The following is a 23,046-nucleotide window of genomic DNA, read 5'->3' on the forward strand; positions in this document are numbered from 1 at the left end:
GCCTTATTGGTACACATCAAGACATGTTGTTTATTCAAAATGTAGATTGTTGTCATGATCCATACAATTGGACAAAACTCCATACGTTTTTCCGGGTTAACATTAGACTGCAAATTTCACGACTTTTTCACAAAAAGCACAAGACATGCATCTAATAATGATGTGCTGGATCTTGTCTTTAAAAACAAAGTGCAGGAAAGTTTTTTTTTTCAGTTTGACAGCAAATGTCCACAGGCTTTGGAGGGATAACAGCACATGAAAGGGGGTTTGGAGCCACTCCCTGGGTGCCTAAAGCTAAAGTAGAGAGAATGGGAGTGACTAGGGGGCCTGTTGTCCCGTTTGTATGCAAAATATCACCTCAGTTCCTCCCCCTGCCAGTCTTCCCCCTGAGGAGCTGAGCGTGGGGGCCAACGTCTCCGTCAGTTTGACTGTTGTAGGTCTGCGCCAGTCTGACATGTAGAGTGACCGGTTACCATGGTGGGGGTCATGGATGTGGGCCCGGGAGCAATTTACCCAGTAGGCCCCCTGCTTCATTCAAAAGGCACAACGGATAGGGCATCAATACTTTATAAAAGGAATCATAATGCAACTCCACTGAACTTAACTTGGGACACAGAGACAACGCATAATTAACAGTTTGACTTGTTTTTTATCAATGGCACTATTTTTGGATTAAAGGGTTGCCATCTTGCTGTAACAGTATTTCTTATTTCTCTTCCAGGAATACAACTATTTATATATATGACTGTTTATTCTTAAATATCCACAGCTTTTTGTTCATTAGCACATGTTAAAATCAAACAACGGTATTACATTATAAATAAATATGCATACAGACAGTTTTAAAAAAAGAGACCCAAATGGCTACATAATGACCTCCACCTAAATATAATTAACCAATGCACAAAGAAGTTGGCTGTATAGGCCTGTCAGTCTGTGAAAGAAGGGAAGGAAACACACACAATCCTCACAGAATGAAAGCACCATAATCCAGAAGGTAAACATGCCCCATGGGGGAAAAAAATAAAAAAGGTCTTTGTCAGTGCGTCATGGATTTTGTCGCGCCTCTTCCCTTTAAAATAGTTGTATCTGCCACGCCCACACCATAATTCCCACTCAGCTGCTACTGTAAATTCTCCCAGTTCCCACATGAGTCCATACACACAATGTGCGGGTCTGAACAGTAGCAGACTGGAGTATCACTACGCATCGGATTAACCCCACGTCACTATTGACCAACTTGTTGCGCAGCAGCTATTTCTAACCTCGCGCTGGGCTTCATTTTCTGTCCAGCAAGAGCCAAGACAGATGGAAGAAGCGGTGGCTTTCAAACCTTACGTTTTATAATGCGTATGCTACAAGAAGAGGACGCTTTTGTATGGATTGTAATGAAGTCCTGCAGCCCTCAGTGAATGTTTGAGTGTCTTTAATATGATCAGAGAGTCATGAGCCGCGGAGCAGACTGGAGCCTCAGCCTCTTCTACCTGACTCTGCTCCTGGGGACCAGACGCATGACGGGACTGGCTGACTTCTCAAGTAAGAGACGATGAGGAGGATGATGAGGATGGGGGTGCAGTGGAAGGGGGAAGAGCATACTTGAGGATATTGGTTAAAGACGGTGGTGTAAAGTAACTTAGTACATTGAATCAAGTACTGTACTAGAGGAATTTGTTGTTTACTTGAGTATTTTAATAATTGCTACTTTTTACTTCTTCCCCACTACATTTATTTAATACCTTTAGTTATTTTTGATTGATTTGATATGTTCAACACTCAAATAAGACTGTAGTTCTGCCTGGAATAACATTGAACATCTACCCTGCAGTAAAACTAGCTGCACCATCTTTGATAAACATATTCATATTCAAAAATATATATGAAATGTTGTACATGATCTGAGAACTTCTCCCAGAACTGTTTAAAGATCACATGAACCCTTCTGTTATAAAAAAGGCTACATTGATGTAGTGAAACATATTTGCACAATGTCATCGATAAGATAGTTTTAGTTGGTTTTCCCCATGTTTGCAAGTGTTTTTAAATAGCCTATACACTTTGTCCCAAAAATCCCACTTGAGATTTGGCATTGGACCGCACACATGTAAAAGAGACATTGACTCATTGGGAGGAGTAACGTTTTTTGTTGTTGTTAGAAACTGACAACAATGCTTGAGATCATCTATTCTCAGCAATGATCTATGCAGATAATGGTTTTCCAGCATTTGGTCTATCAACTTTCCGTCTAGTCCAGTTTTTCTCAAACTTTTTCATACCAAGGACCACTTAACCAATAAAAAAACACTCGCGGACCACCTAACTACACAAATATCAAAAAACACATCGTTTTTCTATACAGATTACAAATCGCCTGAAAATGGTACAAACAAGTGGCAACATGTGTGATGAAGGTGTTGCGCTGGGCTATATCATGCAATTTAAAGTGAAACTTAAGCTCGCTCTATTAGGGAGATATTCCCGCGAGAGTGCGGAAAACTTAAATTTATTTATTTATTTCAAATGTGAAATGTTACCAATATACTCGCGGACCACTAGGGGGCGCTCATGGACCACCAGTGGTCCGCGGACCACACTTTGAGAAGCACAGTCTAATTCAAGAATCATTTTCTCTGATAATGTAAAGATTTCAAGATTTGTGACTTTGAATACAAGGTAACTCAATCACATCTGCACAGAACAAAGGTGCGTCGTAGGTTGAATGCCAGTTGGCGTTGTTAGCCACCCAGGAGAAAAGATCTGGCAGTCAGCACTTTGATATGTGAGTTTTCAAAGTAACGTGAGACAACTAACAGAGCGCCAAAGAGGCCAAACAAACCGAGAAAAAAATGCAACAAACAAGAAAGTCTCTTGTATTGGCCAAGCTTCAAAATGTATGACACATCTTTTCCCTTTAAGTAAATATTTTTTCAAAGATATCTTCAAGTTATTATTAAGCTTCAGAAAGCTCTCTTCAGAGCCACAGAGTACGTTAAACCACTATTTCCACAAGCTGTAAGTAAATGGAACTTCATGGTGGAGGGTCCCCTTAATGCATGTTTCCATGTGCATTCCAGTCTAACCCATCTCTTTTGTGCGACAGATTACCTGTCCAGGATCATCACCAGTCATTCTGCCCAGGCATGTGACGGACAGCCACTGCGTCTCCACTGCCCTCGTCACTCCACCATCTCCATCCAGACTGCGTTCTACGGGAGTGGGGAAGCCAAGCTGTGTAGAGCAGACCCAGACCCCCCGCTCAGAGCCCACAACCACAGCTGTTCTGCTTTCACTGCTCTACAGGTGCATTTTATGTGTTGGATATACAGCCCTGTTTACCCTTAGTGGTTCAATCGTGTATAGGTGTTTTCTCAACGTATGTGTTTGATTTAGTAGTGGCTACCCTTAGATGAAAGGCCAGCCAACTATCTTCCATAGTCCATCAGCCACCATTGTTTTTGCATTGGATTTGGCACTGTGGATTGTAACATAAATCTGTTAAGTGCCCCGATAAACATTCCTGTTTGTCATCTTGCAATCTACTTATTTATATAAATAGTTATCACTGCAATAAACCATATTTAATTTAGTCTTAATGTACATTATTTAATTTAATATTCTGTTCTTGTACATATCATATTCTATTTACATGTATATAGACTTCTTGCACTATTTTTTATTTTTGTATTTTATTATATATGTTGCATTGTTGGAGGAGCTCAGGTCAGAACAAGCATTTCATTGCCATTTCTACACTGTAGCTTATGTGCATACGACAACAAAACCTTTGAGTTTAATTGAATTTGAATACATCCTGTGTGCTGGTAAATGCTGACTCTCCCTGGTGTATCCCGTGCAGAAGATGCTGTCGGAGTGTCAGAGCAACAGAGATTGCCATCTGCCTGTCAACCACCTGCTGTTTGGGAAGGACCCCTGCCCTGGCACTACCAAATACCTCCATGTGGACTACAAGTGTAAACCAAGTGAGTCCAGCAGCTCTATTCCCATTTTCCCAACCTTTTTGTTATCGTAAAATCACCTCCGAGTGAACTTTGAGTTTCTTTCATACATCTACGGGTGGATGAGCATGACATGGCTACACAGCTGTGCAAAAAAGGTTCACCCCTCCCTACCCTAACCTCTCCCCCTGCATTCACTGCCTTCAACTCTTCATCTTTGTTGTTTTCCCACTTGCTCAGCTGAACACAAAAGACACGTGGTGTGTGAGGGGGAGACCATGATCCTGCGCTGTAAGCGCCCAAAGGTTCTGATCGTCTATGCAGCTGTTTTTGGGAGAAGTCTGGGCCAGATTTACACCTGCCCTTCACACCTGACAAGACCACCCTCATTTGGTGAGTCAACGAGATACTCAGTGTTCTGATAGACATTTTTACAGTAGTAGGAAATCACAGGTGTTACATTAAAACTGGCTCTGTGTAAGAAGAGGTAAATAGAGTGTCCCTGTAAGCCTTATCAGTGTTGTGGCAGTGAGTAAACATGCACAATACCAGGGCCCTGAAACTAAAGCAGTCCAAAGGAATTCCACTATAATTTCATTGGACTATTTACAACTTTACCGACTGTGAAGTGCCGAGAAGTCTTCTGTGAAAAAGGTCCCTGGCAGACGGACACATGGGGAAAAGTCCCGTGGGAGAAATCAGCCCTAATCTGTTTACTTGCATTAAAAACAAAAAGTAGGGATCTTTGGATAATTAAAGAGAAATACAAGCCAAAATGTATAAAATGTCTGCTTTTTCACATCATACCGACATTCCATTGCAGAAAAAGCACAGGTGTTGATAATAAACTCAGTAATGATTGCATTGTTTGAGTGTGCCATTTTTATATTTATTTGTGCTTTCACTTGTAGCAATCATTGTCTGCTGTGAAAAAATACTCATGAGAGGATATGAGAGAAAGGCCAGATTTCATTGTCAATTGTTAGTTTTTCCAAACTATAAAAACTTTACACTGATATAAAACAATGCTTTGAGTACGTTTTCTGAACATTGGATGTTTTAGAATGAGCAAACTTAACATTTAACTATCATAGATTTATTGAGTGCACACACACACAGAAACTGTGTTCCTAAGTCAGTAACTTTCTCCCTAAATTCCTCTCTGCTGTTCCCTACAGAGTGTCTGAATCACGAGGCTGTGCACTCGGTGTCTACGTCCTGCTACAGCAAACACAAGTGTGCTGTTGTTGTCAGCAACCAGACCTTCAGGGACCCCTGCTTCCCCGGAACCAGGAAGTACCTCAGCGTGGTCTATTCCTGTGGTAGGACTCTTTCTACCTCCCCATTCACATGACACAATTGCAAGCCTGATGAGGAATTAGAGAGAGCTGTCAAAATATGAAAAGGCTTTTGTGATATGTTTCTATACATAGCTCAAGTCATGTCAGGACTTATTGACAGAATGTTGTAACTTCCTATTAAGGACCCTTATCTGCTGTTCTTATCAAATCACACCCAACAGCATAGTAGTGGGAATAGTACACTGTGAGCTCAGATGTGCGTGTTAAGGCTGGCATCCTGGTAAACTTCCTGCAATTGGCACAAATGACAGTGAGGTTATGCCGCAACATTGTTCGTATTAAAGTTGGAGATTTTTCAATTCAGCCTGGATGACAGAATTATTCTGCCTGGCTCCATGTAGCACAGAAGAACAATGTGTGTTAACCTTGTAGACCGGTTATCACCATGGTTCTCAGCCAGGTTTGTGCAAAGGTTTGGTTTTGGGAAGTGGAGTGCTGGTGTTTTTCTGTAGATTCACCCGTAACCTGCACAGTCACAGAATCTGCATCAATTTGTTCACAACAATATAAAACTCCTCTGTCTTTCCTTCCAGTAGTACCACAGACTTTACTAAGAGAGGCAGACCCTGACAGATTCAGCTCTACCTCAACTACTGTGGACACAGAAAAAGGTAGCCATATCATGCCATCTCTTGCAATTCTAGGTTTTTTAAAATCTGCTTTTATCTCACATTTTGATTATAATGATTACAACAGTTCCTCCTGGAGATCTGAGGAAGCCTTTTCCAAAAGAGTCAAGAAGGCCAGACAACTCAGGAGCCATTATGAGCAACTCTCTCCTGACCTACACTTACATCAAAGGTAAAGGTTACTCAGAAACCAGCATATCCTTAAAGGCATGGGCGTAATTTCCACTGGGGACAGGGGGGACATGTCCCCCCCACTTTTCCAAATCCCGTTTGTGTCCCCCCCACCGCTTGCGTAAAAAAAGAATAATAAACACATTTGAAAAGTGTTTATTATTATTGTTTTACGCAAGCGGTCATTGTCAAAGAGGAGCGTCTGTGTGTGTGTGGCAGGAGCACATTTTGTGTGTGAGAGAGAGAGAGAGAGAGAGAGAGAGAGAGAGAGAGAGAGAGAGAGAGGAGAGAGAGAGAGAGAGAGAGAGAGAGAGAGAGAGAGAGAGAGAGAGGAGGAGAGAGAGAGAGAGAGAGAGAGAGAGGAGAGGCCACCAAAGCTCCGGCTTCCACAACTACTGTTAGCATCTGGTGCTAGCTCGGAGCTAACGGAGATTTACTGAGAGAGATAACGTCAGCTCAGTGAGGTAAAGGACTCGCTGAGCAGTTAGATTGTAAACTTTAGTCTAAGTTATCTCAGTGGGTTTCAAACGGTTTGGTCATCTATGTAAACAAATATTTCCATCTATTTAATCTAGTTGTTCAAAATAAATTAAAAAATAATTCCAATGTCAGTAAAAAAAAGAACAGTTTAAAAGGGGAGTGATTAGTAAAATATTGGTTGTGAGCATATTCTAATGGTGTTTGGAGTATTGAAATATATACAGTTCTGTTTCATGAGTGTTGAGAGCTGTATCCATAAATCTCTTAATTTGTGAACCAGATTGATGCCTTTAACTTCAATTTAAAGAAAAAAATCTTCCCGGGTGCATGCCCCCGGACCCCCCTATAGCATGTGAGGTCATCACAAATAAAACAGGCTCACATGGAAAGGATGCTAGATAAGTTTGCGTACTCATTATATACACTACACATTTTTCTTGGATTAGTTAACACAATAGTCCCTAATATATATTTGTAGAAAGCCAGGAAATGGAATTAAATCGAGAACAATGTTTCATTGCGGAGGACCCCCTGTTTTGTGTCCGCCCCACTTCTCAAACCAAAGTTACACCCTTGCTTAAAGGTCTCCTATTATACTCTTTTTCATCAATATATTATAGTTCTCAGTTAAACATGTCTCTGAAGTGTTTGGCTCCAAACACCAAACAGATCATTGCAGCATCCCATAATCCCCTCTGTTTCAGCCCTGTTTCTAAAGTGCTGATTCTCTGTCTGTTACTTTAGATGAAAATAAGGAGCCACTCCCCACGCCCCTCTGAGAGATATTTGGTTAAAAAGAACACAATGGTGCTCTAGGAGGAGATTCAGGTGATAAGGGGGGGTTACCTTGGTTGGTGATTGGCTAATGGTTACACAAGGCAAAAAATTGTTATGACATCATAAAGTGGGCACAATGTGATCAGCTCATTTCAGACAGGTTTTTATATAAATGGATCAGGACAAAAAGAGAGAGAATATTTTTTCCTGAAACTTTCAGAATCTCTTTAGACAGAGTCATGTCATGTGTATGTATAAAATACATGAAAAAGTGGATTTTGCATAATAGGTGACCTTTAATTCTAAAGTACTACTACTACTAAATTCCCGTTACCATGTTTTATACATCTCCTTCCTTTATTCCCGCCACAGAGCATCCAGTAATGGCAGCGCTGCTCTTCACCTCCAGCGTGTGTGTGGGTCTTATTCTCACTCTGCTGGCTCTATCAGTGCGGGTGACCTGCGGAGTTCAGCGCTCCAGAGATCACAGAATCAAACCAAAGTCTGCTAGCCAGGTGGTCAAAAGCCAGGAGCAGGACGACGACGACGATGATGAAGAAGATGATGATGTCGAAGAGCGAACAGAAAGCTCTTTAATCTCAGCTGCAGACAGGAAGGCGATATGCGACTGGGAGGGAGTGATTTATGTGAGCGAGGAGGCCGAGCGGGCGGAGAGGATCGAGCGCAGGGAGATGGTCATCCAGGAGATACGGATGAACGCCTATCTCAATGGCAGCTCATGTTAATTTAGCAGGGAAACCAATGGATGCTGTTCAGCACCTTCCAGATATGTTCAGGATTCTCTGCAGCAGCTCCCAGCCGACACATCTTCTTCATTCATTGTACAGCAGTTTGTTTTGTGTTCGGACATTTTTGCAGGAGCACTCATTCAGTAAATAATGTAATGTTGGGTAAAATGCGATACGAGCCATTTTAAAAAAGCTCAACAGGATTTGATGCTGTAAAATGGGTGGTCACTCACATATATTATTTAGTTGTTTAAAAAAGTTTGATAAATTCAGAGTCACCACTGAAGCAACGAAAGAATGTCAGGGAGTGGGATTGTTCATAAAACCTCAGTTGTTCTCATCTCATAACTTTCTTCGTTTTTGAATGAAGCCTTTCCATCACAGACAAATCAAAAAAAGGCTCATAGTGTTTTCCCTACAGAATAACTACAATAGCGGTTGGTAAATGTGGCAGCTGTTAATAAACCCATAAACCCAGGGTATATGTTTCAATTTCACTTTCCAGAAAAACGGTTTATTTAAGGAGCCATCTGCAACCCACCACACCTCTCTGAATCACTGCATCCACTCCGTCAACAACTCAACGCAGTGGAATTAAACTCTCATTTTGAACTCTTCAATTTCCTCATCACTGCGGGGACAAGAGCTGGAACGACAAACCGCTGTGTGGCAACTTCCTGCCTCAGCACCGACGTTCATTAAAAGGTGTGTGTGAGACAAAGAGAGGAAAGGTGTAGCATCCTTGTCCCTGAGATGTAACACTGTGTTCTAATTGAATCACTACCTACTGAGCATGTGCGAAATGTCAACATGACGTTAATACCAAAATGGACAAACATGTTTATACACGGGCACATTTTGAAAAACAATTTATTAGATTTTTTCCACAACAACAATAATATAAAGAGAATATCTTAAATGCATCTCATCTGCACAGCTTCAATAAAAATGTAAAATTGAGGTTAAAAACAATCAGTAAGGGAATACAAGGATCAGATTGACCTTCAAATAAATCAGGTTTTTAATGACATCATTACCCGTCCTGTCAGGCAATGTCTCCAGATTTGAATTCAGATACAAATAAATACTAACATGTATTGAACTGATTTAAGGATAGTGAGAATAAGGTATCATAGTCGGTTGCACGTGGAGCTGTATGGGATCAGGGCAGCAGCTCCACGGTGGGAATCTGGGTGTTGGCATTTTTTCACCTGGGCCCCCATTTGATGTTAGAGAGGCCCTGAAACTGTTTTCTGAGAGCTTGTCTGTCTGTCCACTCCGAGTCCATGTGGCTATCATCGTCTCCCTCATCTAGTTTCTGAACATATTACAAGAGGAAGGTTAGAAAGGCACATTATGTACTAACAGGAACTTGGTTTTGCATGCGTGCCTATTTAGAAGTCCAGGAGGGTTTTGTGTCTTTGGCCTTTCCTCACCTTGAGCTCCTCCTGCCTCCTGTATTGACGCATCATCATCTGTTTCTGCTGCTCCTCAGTGATCACAGGCTCTCTCCCTGGGGCCCCCTGCCCTTTCTGAAGGGGAAGGCAAAATGGATTGCAGATATTCTCAAAACGGACAAGTATACTGTCTGTAAAATACCGTAAAAATACTCCCTTTAAGATGAAATGGCTCACCCTTTGGATTTTGACCACAAGCTTCGTCTTTTCATTTTTACCAATGTAGTCCTGCAGTTTTTTCCCCCTCTGCATCTCTTTGCCAGCCCACCATAGCTGGCACTCCTCCTCTGTGACCACCTGCAGAGAGGCCTGAGACAGACAGATGGAGAGGGTCGATGCAGAGGATTTGGGGGTAGAAAAAGGAATTATTAGGGAGAAGTTAAGATGGATTCACCTCCAGATGTACCAAACAATAGTGACATTAGAAACTTATGGTGTTGTTTACTATTTTTATGTTGACTCCAGTCAATTGCTGCAAGATAACTGTGAATATTGACAAAGGTGCAGCAGTTTACCTGTGTTCCTGAAAGGTCTTCCCTGTCTTCAAACTCCATCCTGATAGGGTCATGAGGAGGCAGCCCCATTGGGTAAACAATCATGACCGCACCCCTTAGTGGGTCTAGGGCGTCCTTTATCATCTCCATGGTGACACAAACATTAGCTTGGACTTGTTTCTGAAGAATGAGGAGAAAGACGTATTTAATTCAAAGTTTTGACCCTTGCTAAACAACACGATGTGAAATATTATAATAATAATATATAATATTATAATAATAATACTCACTTTGGAGATCAGTGCCTTCGCCTCTTCCACAGTTCTCATCAACACCTCTTTCATCTTATCATTTGGAGCTGGTAGAGGGGAAAGAGGGGGCATTTCAGCCTTTTTCATGCTTGAATTGGTATCACAACACATTTAAGCATTTAAAGAAAACTGATAGGCAACTTAACTTCTTCACAAGACAGTTTAAAAGTTTACTTTTTAAATTGCGTAGCCCAGTGTCTTACCCTGTCCGTTCCTCCTCCCCATCTCATCCCTCCTCAACACGGGCCCTCCACTGGGAACACACTTTTCTTCCCATTCATCGATCAGGTTCAGGTCCACGATCTGCTCCTCTGTCAGCCCCTGCATGTTGGGGGGCAGTGTGGTGCCATGGTCAGCCAGCTCTGGGATCTCTGAGGGTACATAAAAGAATGAACAAATTAATGTATCCAACAAGACTGAAAGATCTTATTTACAAGAGCCATTTGTGTGGAAATGTTGTTGAGACCTTGATCAGAATACTTATTCAGACATTCAGTTACTGATAATTAATAAAAACATAGTACATCTTAGTCCCTGATTTTTTTAATGATCAATTTAAGAGTATTTATCCTCCAACCCAGTGCAATCATTGGTTTGAGAGATGATGTGTTTGAGCATGCGCAGTGTGTGTTCTGCAGTTGTATTAAGGACTCGACAGTAATAAACGGAGGCGCTGTCTGTGATGCTCAAAAAGTACTAAAGTTCCTGAGTTTTTGTTACACAGAAGTATCTTTGAAGCCCCAACACCTCGGACGTTACACCAGTTTAAACAGTAGTGACGTGTGAATTCAGCCTACTGAAGCTTATTATCCATAAAGTGTTAAAAGTAAATATTCCTACTTTACCTGAACATATCCTGTCCACTTTGAGCCTCCCGTTGTAAATGGCTGTAATTTGCTGAATCACCGACTCCACAGGCGCGAGCACAGTGGTGTTGAAAAGAAACTGGCTTTCATCTCCACGCTTCACATGCAGCTGCACCATCTCGAATAGTAGCTTACCGTCTGTTTTACCACCTAAAAGAGACGTTTCAGGATATAAATAAATGCGACTTTTGTAGTTGAATATAGCCGGAACAACACGAATAGTTTGAGTGTGGAAACACAGTAGCCGGGGTCAGGGGGAAACAGTGTAACCATAGCAACAGTTGTGTCTACAAGTTAGCGTTCAAATAGCTAGCGAGTAAAGCTATTTACATTTTAAACGCTCAACTGTCAAAGGGTCATGTCATTATATAAACTGAAAATGGTAACACTTACCTGTGCAGTGAAACGACTGAGTTTAGAGTTTGTTTACAACACACCAGCGGTGAAAGTATTAGCTAAACGTGAATCCAACATGGATTGAATTCTTCTTCGTGTGAAAAACCAAGGGCAGGTTATAACAATCCAATCAGTATTACTGTCCTCTAGCGGTAACACATGGTAACACTGTGGCCAATAAGGTATGTTTTGGAACAATCTTTAATCACTGGCTTGTCCTACTACTATACCAGAAGAAAAGGATAATTAACCCACTTACCTCGGCTATGTTTACTTTCATTGACATTATATCACAGTGACTGACTATAACTGGATAACAGACTACTCTAGAAGTCATTTAACAAATTCAACAACTAAAATGACACAAAGATGATATGATAAAGGGTTTTTTGGTGAGTGTTTCTCCTTAAATGCTGCATGGGTCCAATGACAGAGGGTGGCGTATGCAGTACAGATTGTGAAGCCATCTGAAGCAAATTTGTAATATTGGTCTATACAAATAAAAAACACTTCACCCAAACATGTAATGCCTGTACAACTTTGATATTAAGTATAATAGGTGTATGATGTAACATTCTCTATATGATATGCAGACAGTTACATTCTGCAGTCAGAGACGAGTCGACACATGAACATATAGGGTCGACTTACATTTATTTTTGCATACATACAACATAAACAGCTTCATACATAAATGTGCAATCTCCTGTGCACTTAAAATATGGAACGTTGGATATTAACACGAATCGCAGCTTCATGTTTTCTCTTGAATACATACAGAATATGTTCAACAACACAGACTCTTCATTTACTATGGATTATAGCCATAAAAAGGGACACCAACCTCACAAAAAGAGCAATTTGTTTCCTATAAAATCTCATCTTGTACATGACATGACACAAAGCGCTGGCTAGTCACCTACAGAATCTACTGCACACATTTGGATAACACAATAAATGCATTTTAGTGATGACACCGACAAGTAAGCAAAGGCGACCTGATACACTTGCTTACATAGATAGCTACTGCATTCAGTGCAGAGAATGAAGATTATTTATATTTGTTTGACATTTGCAGAAGCGTTAGTTAGCTGGTACTTTCTTGTGTCATCTTCAAGGAGCCATCAAAATGATTATAGGACCACACTTTTACCGATACTTTTGCAAAAATACTTCTCATCATTGATGCTGACCTTTACAACTCAACAGCAGGTAGTACAGGGGAAAACACATCACCTCTGACAACACCACACGCACCCCATGGATGGTTACGAAATCAGCGAGGCTCAGTAACAATTACTCTCAACTGGAGGAAACAGCTATGGGTTAGATATTACAGGCGGACCTTCAAACGTCAAACCACACTACTGTCTGGAATGTGGGCCACTGCGCCTGGGAGGGACACAACAAACAGTCAGCTGGAAATGATAATCGGGCGATGCTTTTCAGATACAGTGTAGTTGAGTCTGTATATTCAGTCAAGGTGGTTGGTGCTTTGAGGAATAAGAGTCCTTTGTCTTTGTTAACATTGTTGCATACAGCGAGGCCCCTCCACAGCCCTTGGAGGCTATAGAGCGGAAATACAGTGACAGCCATGCGCTAGTGAATACAGTGGCTGTTAGTTCAGCAAATACACTGCGTCTTAAATGAGAAGGTGAAAAGCTCTGATCATTTCCACCCCTAACTCCGTACACACACACTCACATCCAAACACGGCAACAGACGATATGCACCTCAAACACGACACATTACTTCTCACCACAGATATTAACAATAGATATTTAGAGTAAATGTTCTGAGAAATTAAAAGCATGTCTTGTGCAATGAACAAAAGCTGAAGTAAAAAAATGTGCCCTCTTCTTATTAGGCATGGCTTGGCCGCCATGTTTACTGACCCGAATCATAGTACTTTGAGTAACGCACCGGCCACATTCTCTGAACTTACAATAGTGTGTTTAAATGCTTTGGATAAATCAGGAAGAATAAAAACACTGCAGAGGTGGAAAGGTCATCTGCTCAACCCGCTGGCTCTCATTTGTCATTCTGCCATCAGCAAGACTACAACCAAGAGAGCTCATGTCAGTGCATATCAGTAACATTGTGCAAACCACTGATACAGCCATCACAAACACAATATACACATATAGCGAATCGGTTCCATGTTGAAAACCTACATTTATACATAAATCACTATGTATAGGTTTTGATATAGAGCTCCAAAATATATTCAGCTAAGAGCAACAGCCCACGTACAAGGAATGATGAAGGAATAGAGAGAGGAAGAACATAACGTCTTACTATCAACTGGATGACAGTCAGTCCAGCGGCAGTGAACAGTTTGACTGGCTATGACACTTTCTTGCGGAGGAGGCAATGACAACCCAGTGCAACAAAAAGTACATTCAAGTTCAAAGCGAGCGCACAATATGCATTTTAAACGTGCACTCATTAGACACAAAATACCAGAACACACAGACTATTTTGGACTATGTAAAACCTTCAGTGCATAGCCTTCTACTTCCTGTAAACGGAGAAGGCAGAGGATTCCTCTCTACTTTAAGAAGCGTGCTCTGATGTCAGTCAAAAAGGTAACACTGAGCCTCGCAGCCGAATGCAGTTTGCTGCACGGCCACACATACATGTCTATATATTGCACAGGTGGCTAAACATATGATTTGTGCGTATAGATGTACTTTATATAGTTCTATAATGTAGACACAGGCACGAGTTTGCTGCCCTGAAGAAAAAAATGAACATCAGAACAATTCATATTCAAATAAATGTAAAGGGATAAGCAAACATCTCTGTGGGAAACGTAGCACACAGGCTCACACATGTTACTGCTGAAGATAACTATTACGTTCCTGTGAATCAGAAGGGGATTGGTCTATACCTTTTAAATACTCTATTTTGTACATACACACACATATACACATGTATCATAGATCTATACATATCTGGATATGCCCTTTATGTATTAAGAGTGATCCCAGCTTTCTGTTGGGAACGAGCAGTTGTCGCTCAGACCTTCTGGGAGGTTTGGGTTGCTGGGTACAGTTCTGGTCGGGATGGGAGGAGGGAGCGTTGGGAATACTGAAGGGACCGAGGATAACCAGTCGGGCTCCGAGTCAACACAGAGCGGGAGGGGAGAGTCTGTGTTTGTCCCACGAGGGAACTTGAAGGGAAGACGGGGGCCTGTGGCGTTTTGGTTGGATGTTGAAAATCCAAATCATCATCAAAAGTGACCCAACTCTTTGTGGGTTTACCTACTGAGGGGGGTGGCAGGCGACGAGGTGCGAGGACAGGGGGAATGGAGGAGGGAGGAGCCAGAGGCAAGGAGGGGACAGGAGACGGGGCGAGGGGGAGCAGAGGGTCAGCTGTGGGGTTGAAAGCCGGCGACGGTCCAAACAGGGACGTGGTCTTCTGGAGCTGGGAGGAGGGGGCCGCTGCTGTTGGAGCAGACATGGGGATGAGGGGCTGAGTGAACGCAGACATGGTCCTCTGAATGTTTGGCGTCGGGACGGAGCTGAAGTCCGGGGTGAGCGGGCGGCTGGGCTGATACCGCTGCGCCAGAGGGCCCGTGAAGGGGTTGGTGCTGCTGGGCCGGGCGGGGAGCGGGTCGGGAAGGAGGGGGCCGGGGGGGGGCCCACAGCGTCTCCTGAGAGCGGCTACGAGACGGGACCGGAGGAGGCGGGAGCAGGGAGGAGGAGAAAGGGGACGCGGTGGAAGAAGAGGAGGAGGAGGAAGAGTCGAGCGGCTGCAGGTCGGAGAGGGCGGAGGACTGGAGGGAGAAGGATAAAGGGAGAGTTTTGGAGGATACAGGAACAGAGGGGGGGGCACGCAGAGAGGCGCCTCTGTTCAGGGACTGGGTGGTGTGCCAGGGGGAGGAGGAGGGGAGTAAATCAGAGGTGAGTGGGTCGAAGGGGTCCGGCTTCCATTGTGCTTCTCTTTGGATTCCATTCAGTCCATTCGTCTAGGGAGGAACAAAACAAGAAACAGACATTCAGTGTAGGAACTAATGGTCTACAACTGAATGGATTGTATTATTTCTTTAGATAAGAACAACGATTAAAGATACCCCCTGGAACTTTCATTTGAACAAACAGTTATGATCTGTGTCTGACTTGATCAATAATGCCACTTCTCCATAGGGTACCTTTAATCTGTCCAACTTGAATACACTACAGCTAGCATTGATGCAAGTATCACAGTCCGCATACAATCACCAACTCTAAAACAAATGGATGTAAAGTCAAATCATATTATGAAGTCTTTGCATATGTGCTCACTCTTCACACCTTGAACACAGTGAGCAGATAGGAAAGGATCAGTGAAGGGGAACAACAAACATCTTTTTTCATGTCATGTATGGTTTGTTATGACAAAAAGAAGACAAAGGATGCTCCCTTTTGTGAGCCGAACACAAAACAATGCATGGACTTGCAGTGGTCTAATAACATCCAGGTTAAAACAACAATAATATAAATAGGAGGAGACGCAGGACTGTTTTTTACGAAATGAGGAAAGGACGAGGTTATTAGGTGTAATGTATGGGGGGGGAGGTAATAACAGAGCAGAGGACTGTTGTGCTATGGAGGATGAGACAAAGAGGTGGTGTAATTTAAAGTACCTGTTACCCTGAGGGCTTCTCCAGCTTGTGAGAGAGAGGCAAACGTATCAGAGAGACAAAAGCAGGAAGAATGACACAAAAACTAAGCCCATTGGATGTGAGACAAAGCAGCAGAAAGAGGCTAATTCTCCATCACCGACACTTACATCATTTATCATAAAATATCTTGTCTAATGAGCAGAATTTGAGCAAGCATCGGTAATACATCATTTAACAAGGAAAAAGGCAGGATGATCTTAGTGTTTTAAATACACAACACACTCAGTGTTCTCTGTACAGTTGCTGAAATTCTAATAATTTAATGAAAAGGAAGTTGGCACCAACCTGGGCAGCTGGGGCTGCTTCAGTCTTGGCAGCCTCAGGTGGCAGAGCTTGAGAGGAGCGGGAGCGTGGGGGGGGTTTGGGAGAGGCGAGGCCCTGCGGAGACCCTGCAGAGGCAGCGGCAGCAGAAGCAGAAGAAGCAGGGGGCCCGACTTTAGGAGCCTGCTGCGGCTGGAGTGGAGCTTGAAGGGTGGGCTGCATGGGGGCCTGCATGGGGGCCTGCATGGGGGCCTGCATGGGGGCCTGGATCTGGGGCTGAGCTGCAGGGGCCGCTGAGTGGGGCTGCATGGGGGCCTGCATGGGGGCCTGCATGGGGGCCTGCAGGGGGGGCGGAGCCTGGGGTCTCGCTATCTGGGGCTCTGCTGGAGGAATACCTGAGGGAGGAAACGGGACAGAGTTCAGGCTTCAGCGCATCTCATGGTCACCTATTATGCAAAATCCACTTTTCATGTCTCTTCTACATCAACATGTTTCCCCTCTGTGGAAAGAGACTCTGAAAGTTTCAGGAACAAAGATTCTCTCTATTTTTGTCCTGATCCATTTCTATAAAAACCTGTCTGAAAAAGCTGATCAGATTTTGGCCACTTTATGATGTCATAACGATTTTTTGGGTTGTGTAACCATTAGCCAATCAGCAACCAAGGTAACCCCCCCCCCTTATCACCTGAATCTCCTCCGAGAGCACCATTAGGCGCTTTCACACCAAGTACTTTGCCGTACTTAGTTCATCAGAACTCTTTAGTTCTGATGAACTAAAGAGCAGATCGCGTTCACACCGGAATAAGTCCCTGGGGTGGATTAGGCAAATGAAGCCGCTGACGTCACTTCTTCTTCTTCTGCTTTGGGTTTACTGGCAGGCCGCAAACAACATCACAGCGTATACTGCCACCCGAAGTCCCCGGCCGGAAGTCCCCCCCGAGTAAATCGCCAGACCGCCGACACCTCCTCATCTCCACCGCCCCCACGTTTTATTTTGTGTTGCCATAAGTTAGTCTCTCTGCGTTTCTGCGCTGGGCTAATGATAATGCTAATAATGCTAATGCGAGCAAATAAAATGGCGGCTTCACAAAACTTTTTGGGAGTTTTACGGGGCGTGGTTTGCAATCCGCCCAGCCAATCAGAAATGGGAACCTTTTTCTCCCATGAAAGTACCTGCTCTCTAGCAGGGACTGAAAAGGTTCATGAACTAAGTTCTAGTTCCGGATTTTTTTGGTGTGAACGCACATTTTCGGAACTATATCGGAACTATAGTGGGAAAAGTACTGCGGTGTGAACGCGCCTATTGTGTTGTTTTTAACCAAATGTCTCTCAGAGGGGCGTGGGGAGGGGCTCCTTATTTTCATCTAAAGTAACAGACAGAGAATTAGCCCTTTTGAAACAGGGCTGAATCAGAGGGGATTATGGGATGCTGCAATGATCTGTTTGGTGTTTGGAGCCAAACACTTCAGAGACATGTTTTGTATATATCTGAGACCTATAATATATTGATGGAAAACAGTGTAATAGGGGAGCTTTAATAACCATTCTAGCGTTGGTGATTGCCCTTTGGGAAAACACTTTTCCTTACCCAGAGGCAGGTCCGTGGGTTTGGCCAGAGCAGGTCGCGGGGCCCCGGGGTGGTTGTCTGGGATGGGTCGAGGGGCCCCAGGATGCACCTCTGTGATGGGCCTGGGGGCTCCAGGGTGAGAGGGAGGTTGTTGGCGAGACTGAGGGGGTATGCTGATCACCCCGGCTCGAGGAGGGATATTCTGGATGATGAAAAAAGGAATAGAGAATAGAAAGTATTGACAAATTGGGTAAAAATCCGTTAAAAATAGGATAATCTTTTGTATTCAGATGTATACTCACTGGTCTGGGAGCACCTGCAGGTCCAGTAGACCCCACTGCTACCTGGCCTCGCGCTGAAAGAGTACACAGACAAACAGGATACATGAGCCAAACATCTTACCATTTGATATTCATCAAGTAGGCTGTGTCCCCTGGAGAGAGATGTAAGGAATAGCAGTAGGAAGATGGGAGCAAATTAACAAAGATAACAGAATCACACACGAGTGCACTGAAAACCCCCCCTCAACCTATGACAGATCAAATTCCCCAGGGCTGACTTCATAATTAATGATGATTCAATCTTTCCCGAGCTGCAGGAGGTCTGGAGGAGAGGCAGGCCTTGTTCTGTGAGCCAACTGCTTACCACACACGCCTCCTCTTACAATATTCTCCCACTGAACCCCTCTCAGTGCCCGCGAACATGTTCCCACGCGACTAAGATGTCTGCTTCTGTGTAATACTTCACTGTAGGGTCAGTAAGCTAACCCTGCTAATTACACTGCTGTGAGGGTGGGATTCAGCTAACCTCACACACAAACTTCCCAACAAATCCACGTTGTTATTGTTTGTTTATGTTTTTTGTAATCATTTTTTCTCTTTGTACATACAATCAGTACAGACCATTGTCTCATTTGTATGCATATATTTTGCTTTCCCTTTCTAAATGACAAACATTACTTATGCATTGTCGAAACGCAATAAAAAGATTTTTGATCAGAAACTTCCCGATAAAGATGTTGTTTAATGGAAAGAATTCATACTTAAATATTAAACACCCTTTCTCTTCATCGAGAGCACATGTGTCAAACTCAAGGCCCGGGGGCCAAATCAGGCCCGTGGTGGATTTAATGTCGGCCCGCAGGATAATTTTTAATTACTATTAGATCTGGCCCGCCGGTATATTGCACGCACACCTTCACTCAATCCTGAGGGTCTCCTCCGCTCAGAGCCTGACCCCAAACATTGATGACCTTGCACCCAAGATGAGATGCCAAGTATCTGCTTGAACTAGCATCACAGGAGCAAACTGAGTTTAATGGATGTTTCCTTCTGCACTTTGTCTCTCACGACAACAGGGCGTGTTTGGTTTTCTCTTTGAGGGAAATAGTTTTGTTGAAGCTGTTGTTGGCCTGTGGAAAAATGTAATCATAAGAAATGACTCCGGAAAAGCAGCAGATAGAGCCATAAGAAATGAATGCAACTGATTATTTAATGTTTAATATTGTTTTTATAGGCAATAATTTAAGCTTTGTTAGTTCCAGGTTTAATATGTGCAATAAGTTCATTTCAATACGTTTTGCAATAAACATTGAACCAGTCCGGCCCTCCACTAGTACCCATTTTTTTATTTTGGCCCACTGTGTGTTTGAGTTTGACACCCCTGATCTAGACTAATGCTAATTGAGGCCGCATGGTGCTTTTTGCCGGCACTCACCTGTAGCGGCCTCAGGCCGAGGAAGAGCGGGGCTTTTTGGTCCTTTGCAGCACAAAGGAAACCAAACGACATTAGTGTTATACACAAAAGGGTAATACTGGTGATATGAAGCAGGGGTACCTAAGGACAACGCTGTACAAGAAGCACTAGGAGGAGCGTATGGTGGTAATACTGCAGCCGAGCAGTGAAGCCTGAGATGCTGGGAGTCTGAATATCTTTCTGCCGGATGAGGATTTCCTCACTAATCACAGTGGAGCGGAGCTGACATTAAAACAAGGGATTTTCCTTTACCCCATGTTATCTCCCCATGAAAAGACTAGGATCACCATATCTATACCCGTTTAGTGCATCATAAAGGGATTCAAACAGACTTGATCTGATGCACATCGTCCCTATTGCACAACTTTTAGACTCCAACTAAATTGTTACCAGCAACCGAAAACACCAAAGTATTACAGAGGGAAATGACTGCTCTACTTGTCTTTCCTTTTTGTAATCATAACAATAGTTCATATGGATATATTATAAGTATAAACACAACTCAAAATGAAGTTGAAAGAAAACAGTCAGATGTTTCCTACAGTGGTTGTTTCCCGATTTAAGCTCTATCGTTTTTTATTCCCAGTCTTTTTGCATTTAAGTAAGCCAAACATATTTGTACAACAGCCTACCAAACACATCTCTCTCTCTCTTGCAAACACACAAAGGCCTGATAAGGCCCAGAATAAATAATTAGTCAACAGTGAACCATCAATGTAATACAGGCATTGATGACTGGGTCAAGGACAACAGCAATCAGGGGACATTTAAAGCCTGTCCAGTTACCTTCACTTCTTCTCCTACCAAACGGTGAGCGAGGAACTTGGCAATAGTCTTAGATTAAAAGAGGTAAACAATACTTTAATATGAAAAAACATAAACATTGTGACTTACCAGCTAATCTATCTATCTACTCCTACGTTAAATACATTCGGAAGAGGCGGCAAAACCCACAAGAACACCTAGACTAGTAAATAACAACACTTGTATAGTACTCACAGATATATATCCACTAACATCAGAAATGACAGGGGAGTGAAATTAGACATGACTCAGCAACCACTTGGCCTATTTACACATCAAATTGTATTCTCCGATTTATTTGGGTGGATAGCTTTTGGAGCATTTAATTTAATAAGTTAGTACGCTTAAACTGAACCCAAGTACAGTTCCAATCAGGTGCATCCAGTCAGGTTTAAGAGAGGGTTCAAGTCATCTGGATGGTCCAGTGAATGTATAAACTGACAGCTTCCTAAATCAGGACTAATGCAATGTGCTTCTGTGGAGCGTCAGATGGAAAGTAGCAGCCGCTATGTTGAATGCTTCAGCAATGTAAGCACATAAGCACACAGTCTCACTCTAATCACTTTACCTCCAGAGTGCCTTCTAACTGGCAGAGGGCTCATGCCTCCTTCAGGTGTGAGGAGAAGCAGTGGGACAAAGTTGAAAACGTTAACACCTGCTTTAAGTGTCTTATACTGTAACACAGTGATGAGTTAAATATCCACACTTGCAATGGAGGATTTTATTTGTATTCTTCGACGAAGAGCATGCTTGTGTAATTTAACAGAGGGTTGAAACCTTACCTGAAGGTGGCGGTGGGCGTTGAGGGGGTGCTGGTCTGGCTGGGGGGGCGCCGGGCCGAGGGGGCGGAGGGCGTTTGGACTCCATAGATGTAGGGGCACCGGGCTGGAAGTCAACAGGAGGCCCTGGAAGGATTTAAGCAGTTCAGGGGGCGGTTTAACTGAGCAGCGTTTCACCATGTGCAATTGTTTCCAGAATTGTTTTGACTAGTTTACAAAATAATACTGTATTTTACATTTTTGTTTTATTATTTACATTTGTATTCTATTTGATCTTTATTTGTTTTATCTTGTGTGAATCCTGTTTTTCACTCTGACCCTGTTGCTGCTATAAACGCCTGAATTTCCCCACGGGATAAGTTAAGTCATCTTATCTTACATTCACACAATACAAACAAAATGGGTTTCCCCACCATGTCTACTACATTGAACATTGGAGGATGTCTTGGTGACTTAAAAGTAATGTTTATAATCCCATCATTTCCTGTGAGCAGATCACACTGGCCAATCACACTGTAAATCAAGCCTTAGAATAGAATAGTATGGTCACACATGCAGAGCACACAGCACACAATGAAATGTGTTCTCTGCTTTTAACCCATCCTAGTGCCAGGAGTCTAGTACGAGGAGCAGCTATTGTACAGCGCCCGGGGAGCAATGGGAGTGGGGGGGGGGGGGGGGGTTGTCCGGTGCCTTGCTCAAGGGCACCACGGCAGGGCCCAGGAGGTGAACTGGGACCTCTCCAAGTAGCAGTCCACACTCCATATTTAGGTCTGTTCGGGGACTTGAACCGGCGACCCTACGGCTCACAGTCCAAGCCCCTACTGACTGAGCCACTGCCTTATTTCTGTTAGTCTAAAGACAAACAAACACACGTCTTTTAAAGAGCACTACAGAAACTAGTTTCAAAAGGAAACTGGAAGACACACTACAAGCCCTCTAACACTACACAGATTAAATAATCACACGTTGAACTTTACCTGGAAACTCATCCCTTAATGATGGGGGGATTAAATCTGTTTCAGTGCGTTATAAACAGAACAGAATTAGAGTTTATATTCCACTGGAGCCTCAGCCGATTGTTGGATGATACCAGGTGTGTGTCATGCTGCACATCTAATATTTACCCTGTGTTGGTCGGGAGGGTCCTCCACGACTCGGCCTGCTGGGGCCGGGAGGTTCTCCGTGGGTGGGGGAGGGACAGGGACTGCCGCGGGGGGAGGGGAGGGGAGAGGACCCAGGGGCGGACCCTGCTCCAGGCTGAAGGTGCTGGGGAAGGATCTCCTCCACCTCATCGTCCACATCACCTGGGAAAAGACGGCAGGAATTCATCAATCCATGCCCGCTGATCGTCTTTGCTTGTCCTTATTTCTTTGTACTCCCCCCACCCCAACCCTCCCTTATGTTGCAAAGCAGTTTTGAGTCCCAGAAAAGCGCTATATCAATATAATGTATTACAGTGGTGGGAAGTAGTGGAGTACAAATACTTTGTTACTTAAGTACATTTCTCTGGTATCAGTATTTACTCCACTACTTATTTTTCTGACGACTTTCTACTTTGACTTCT

General features: G+C 43.3%; 3 protein-coding genes across 5 annotated transcripts in view; 1 reads left to right on the forward strand and 2 right to left on the reverse strand.

Annotated features, from left to right (window-relative positions):
* The first annotated feature begins 1,123 nt into the window (after positions 1 to 1,123).
* eva1c (eva-1 homolog C (C. elegans)) lies at positions 1,124 to 9,153 on the forward strand. Of its 3 annotated transcripts, none has more exons than XM_034202009.1 (8): positions 1,124 to 1,536; positions 3,098 to 3,297; positions 3,854 to 3,977; positions 4,194 to 4,346; positions 5,132 to 5,275; positions 5,848 to 5,925; positions 6,011 to 6,115; positions 7,744 to 9,153. In XM_034202009.1, exons 1-8 carry the CDS (start codon positions 1,446 to 1,448, stop codon positions 8,115 to 8,117), a joined length of 1,269 nt encoding a protein of 422 aa, XP_034057900.1. In that variant the 5' UTR covers positions 1,124 to 1,445; the 3' UTR covers positions 8,118 to 9,153. The 3 variants fall into 3 exon arrangements, with proteins under 3 accessions (XP_034057900.1, XP_034057909.1, XP_034057915.1); XM_034202018.1 differs by having other exon boundaries at positions 5,851 to 5,925; XM_034202024.1 differs by having other exon boundaries at positions 3,857 to 3,977.
* cfap298 (cilia and flagella associated protein 298) lies at positions 8,975 to 11,790 on the reverse strand. Its single transcript, XM_034202034.1, has 8 exons — positions 11,642 to 11,790; positions 11,228 to 11,398; positions 10,586 to 10,753; positions 10,362 to 10,429; positions 10,093 to 10,251; positions 9,755 to 9,886; positions 9,557 to 9,652; positions 8,975 to 9,438 (listed from the first exon to the last, which is right to left on the reverse strand). The coding sequence occupies exons 2-8, from the start codon at positions 11,364 to 11,366 to the stop codon at positions 9,328 to 9,330; spliced, it is 873 nt and encodes a 290-aa protein (XP_034057925.1). The 5' UTR covers positions 11,367 to 11,398; positions 11,642 to 11,790; the 3' UTR covers positions 8,975 to 9,327.
* A 491-nt stretch (positions 11,791 to 12,281) lies between these two features.
* The window catches only part of synj1 (synaptojanin 1), a 29,360-nt gene continuing 18,595 nt past the window's right edge, over positions 12,282 to 23,046 (reverse strand). Inside the window, 10 exon segments of the mRNA XM_034200202.1 lie at positions 12,282 to 14,776; positions 14,779 to 15,286; positions 15,288 to 15,617; positions 16,599 to 16,969; positions 18,163 to 18,343; positions 18,444 to 18,496; positions 19,858 to 19,899; positions 21,269 to 21,307; positions 21,483 to 21,605; positions 22,607 to 22,786. Coding sequence (XP_034056093.1) covers positions 14,622 to 14,776; positions 14,779 to 15,286; positions 15,288 to 15,617; positions 16,599 to 16,969; positions 18,163 to 18,343; positions 18,444 to 18,496; positions 19,858 to 19,899; positions 21,269 to 21,307; positions 21,483 to 21,605; positions 22,607 to 22,786 — 1,982 coding nt within the window. The 3' untranslated portion in view covers positions 12,282 to 14,621.

This window comes from Gymnodraco acuticeps, unplaced genomic scaffold (assembly GCF_902827175.1).
Source record: "Gymnodraco acuticeps unplaced genomic scaffold, fGymAcu1.1, whole genome shotgun sequence".
NCBI classification, from domain to species: domain Eukaryota; kingdom Metazoa; phylum Chordata; class Actinopteri; order Perciformes; family Bathydraconidae; genus Gymnodraco; species Gymnodraco acuticeps.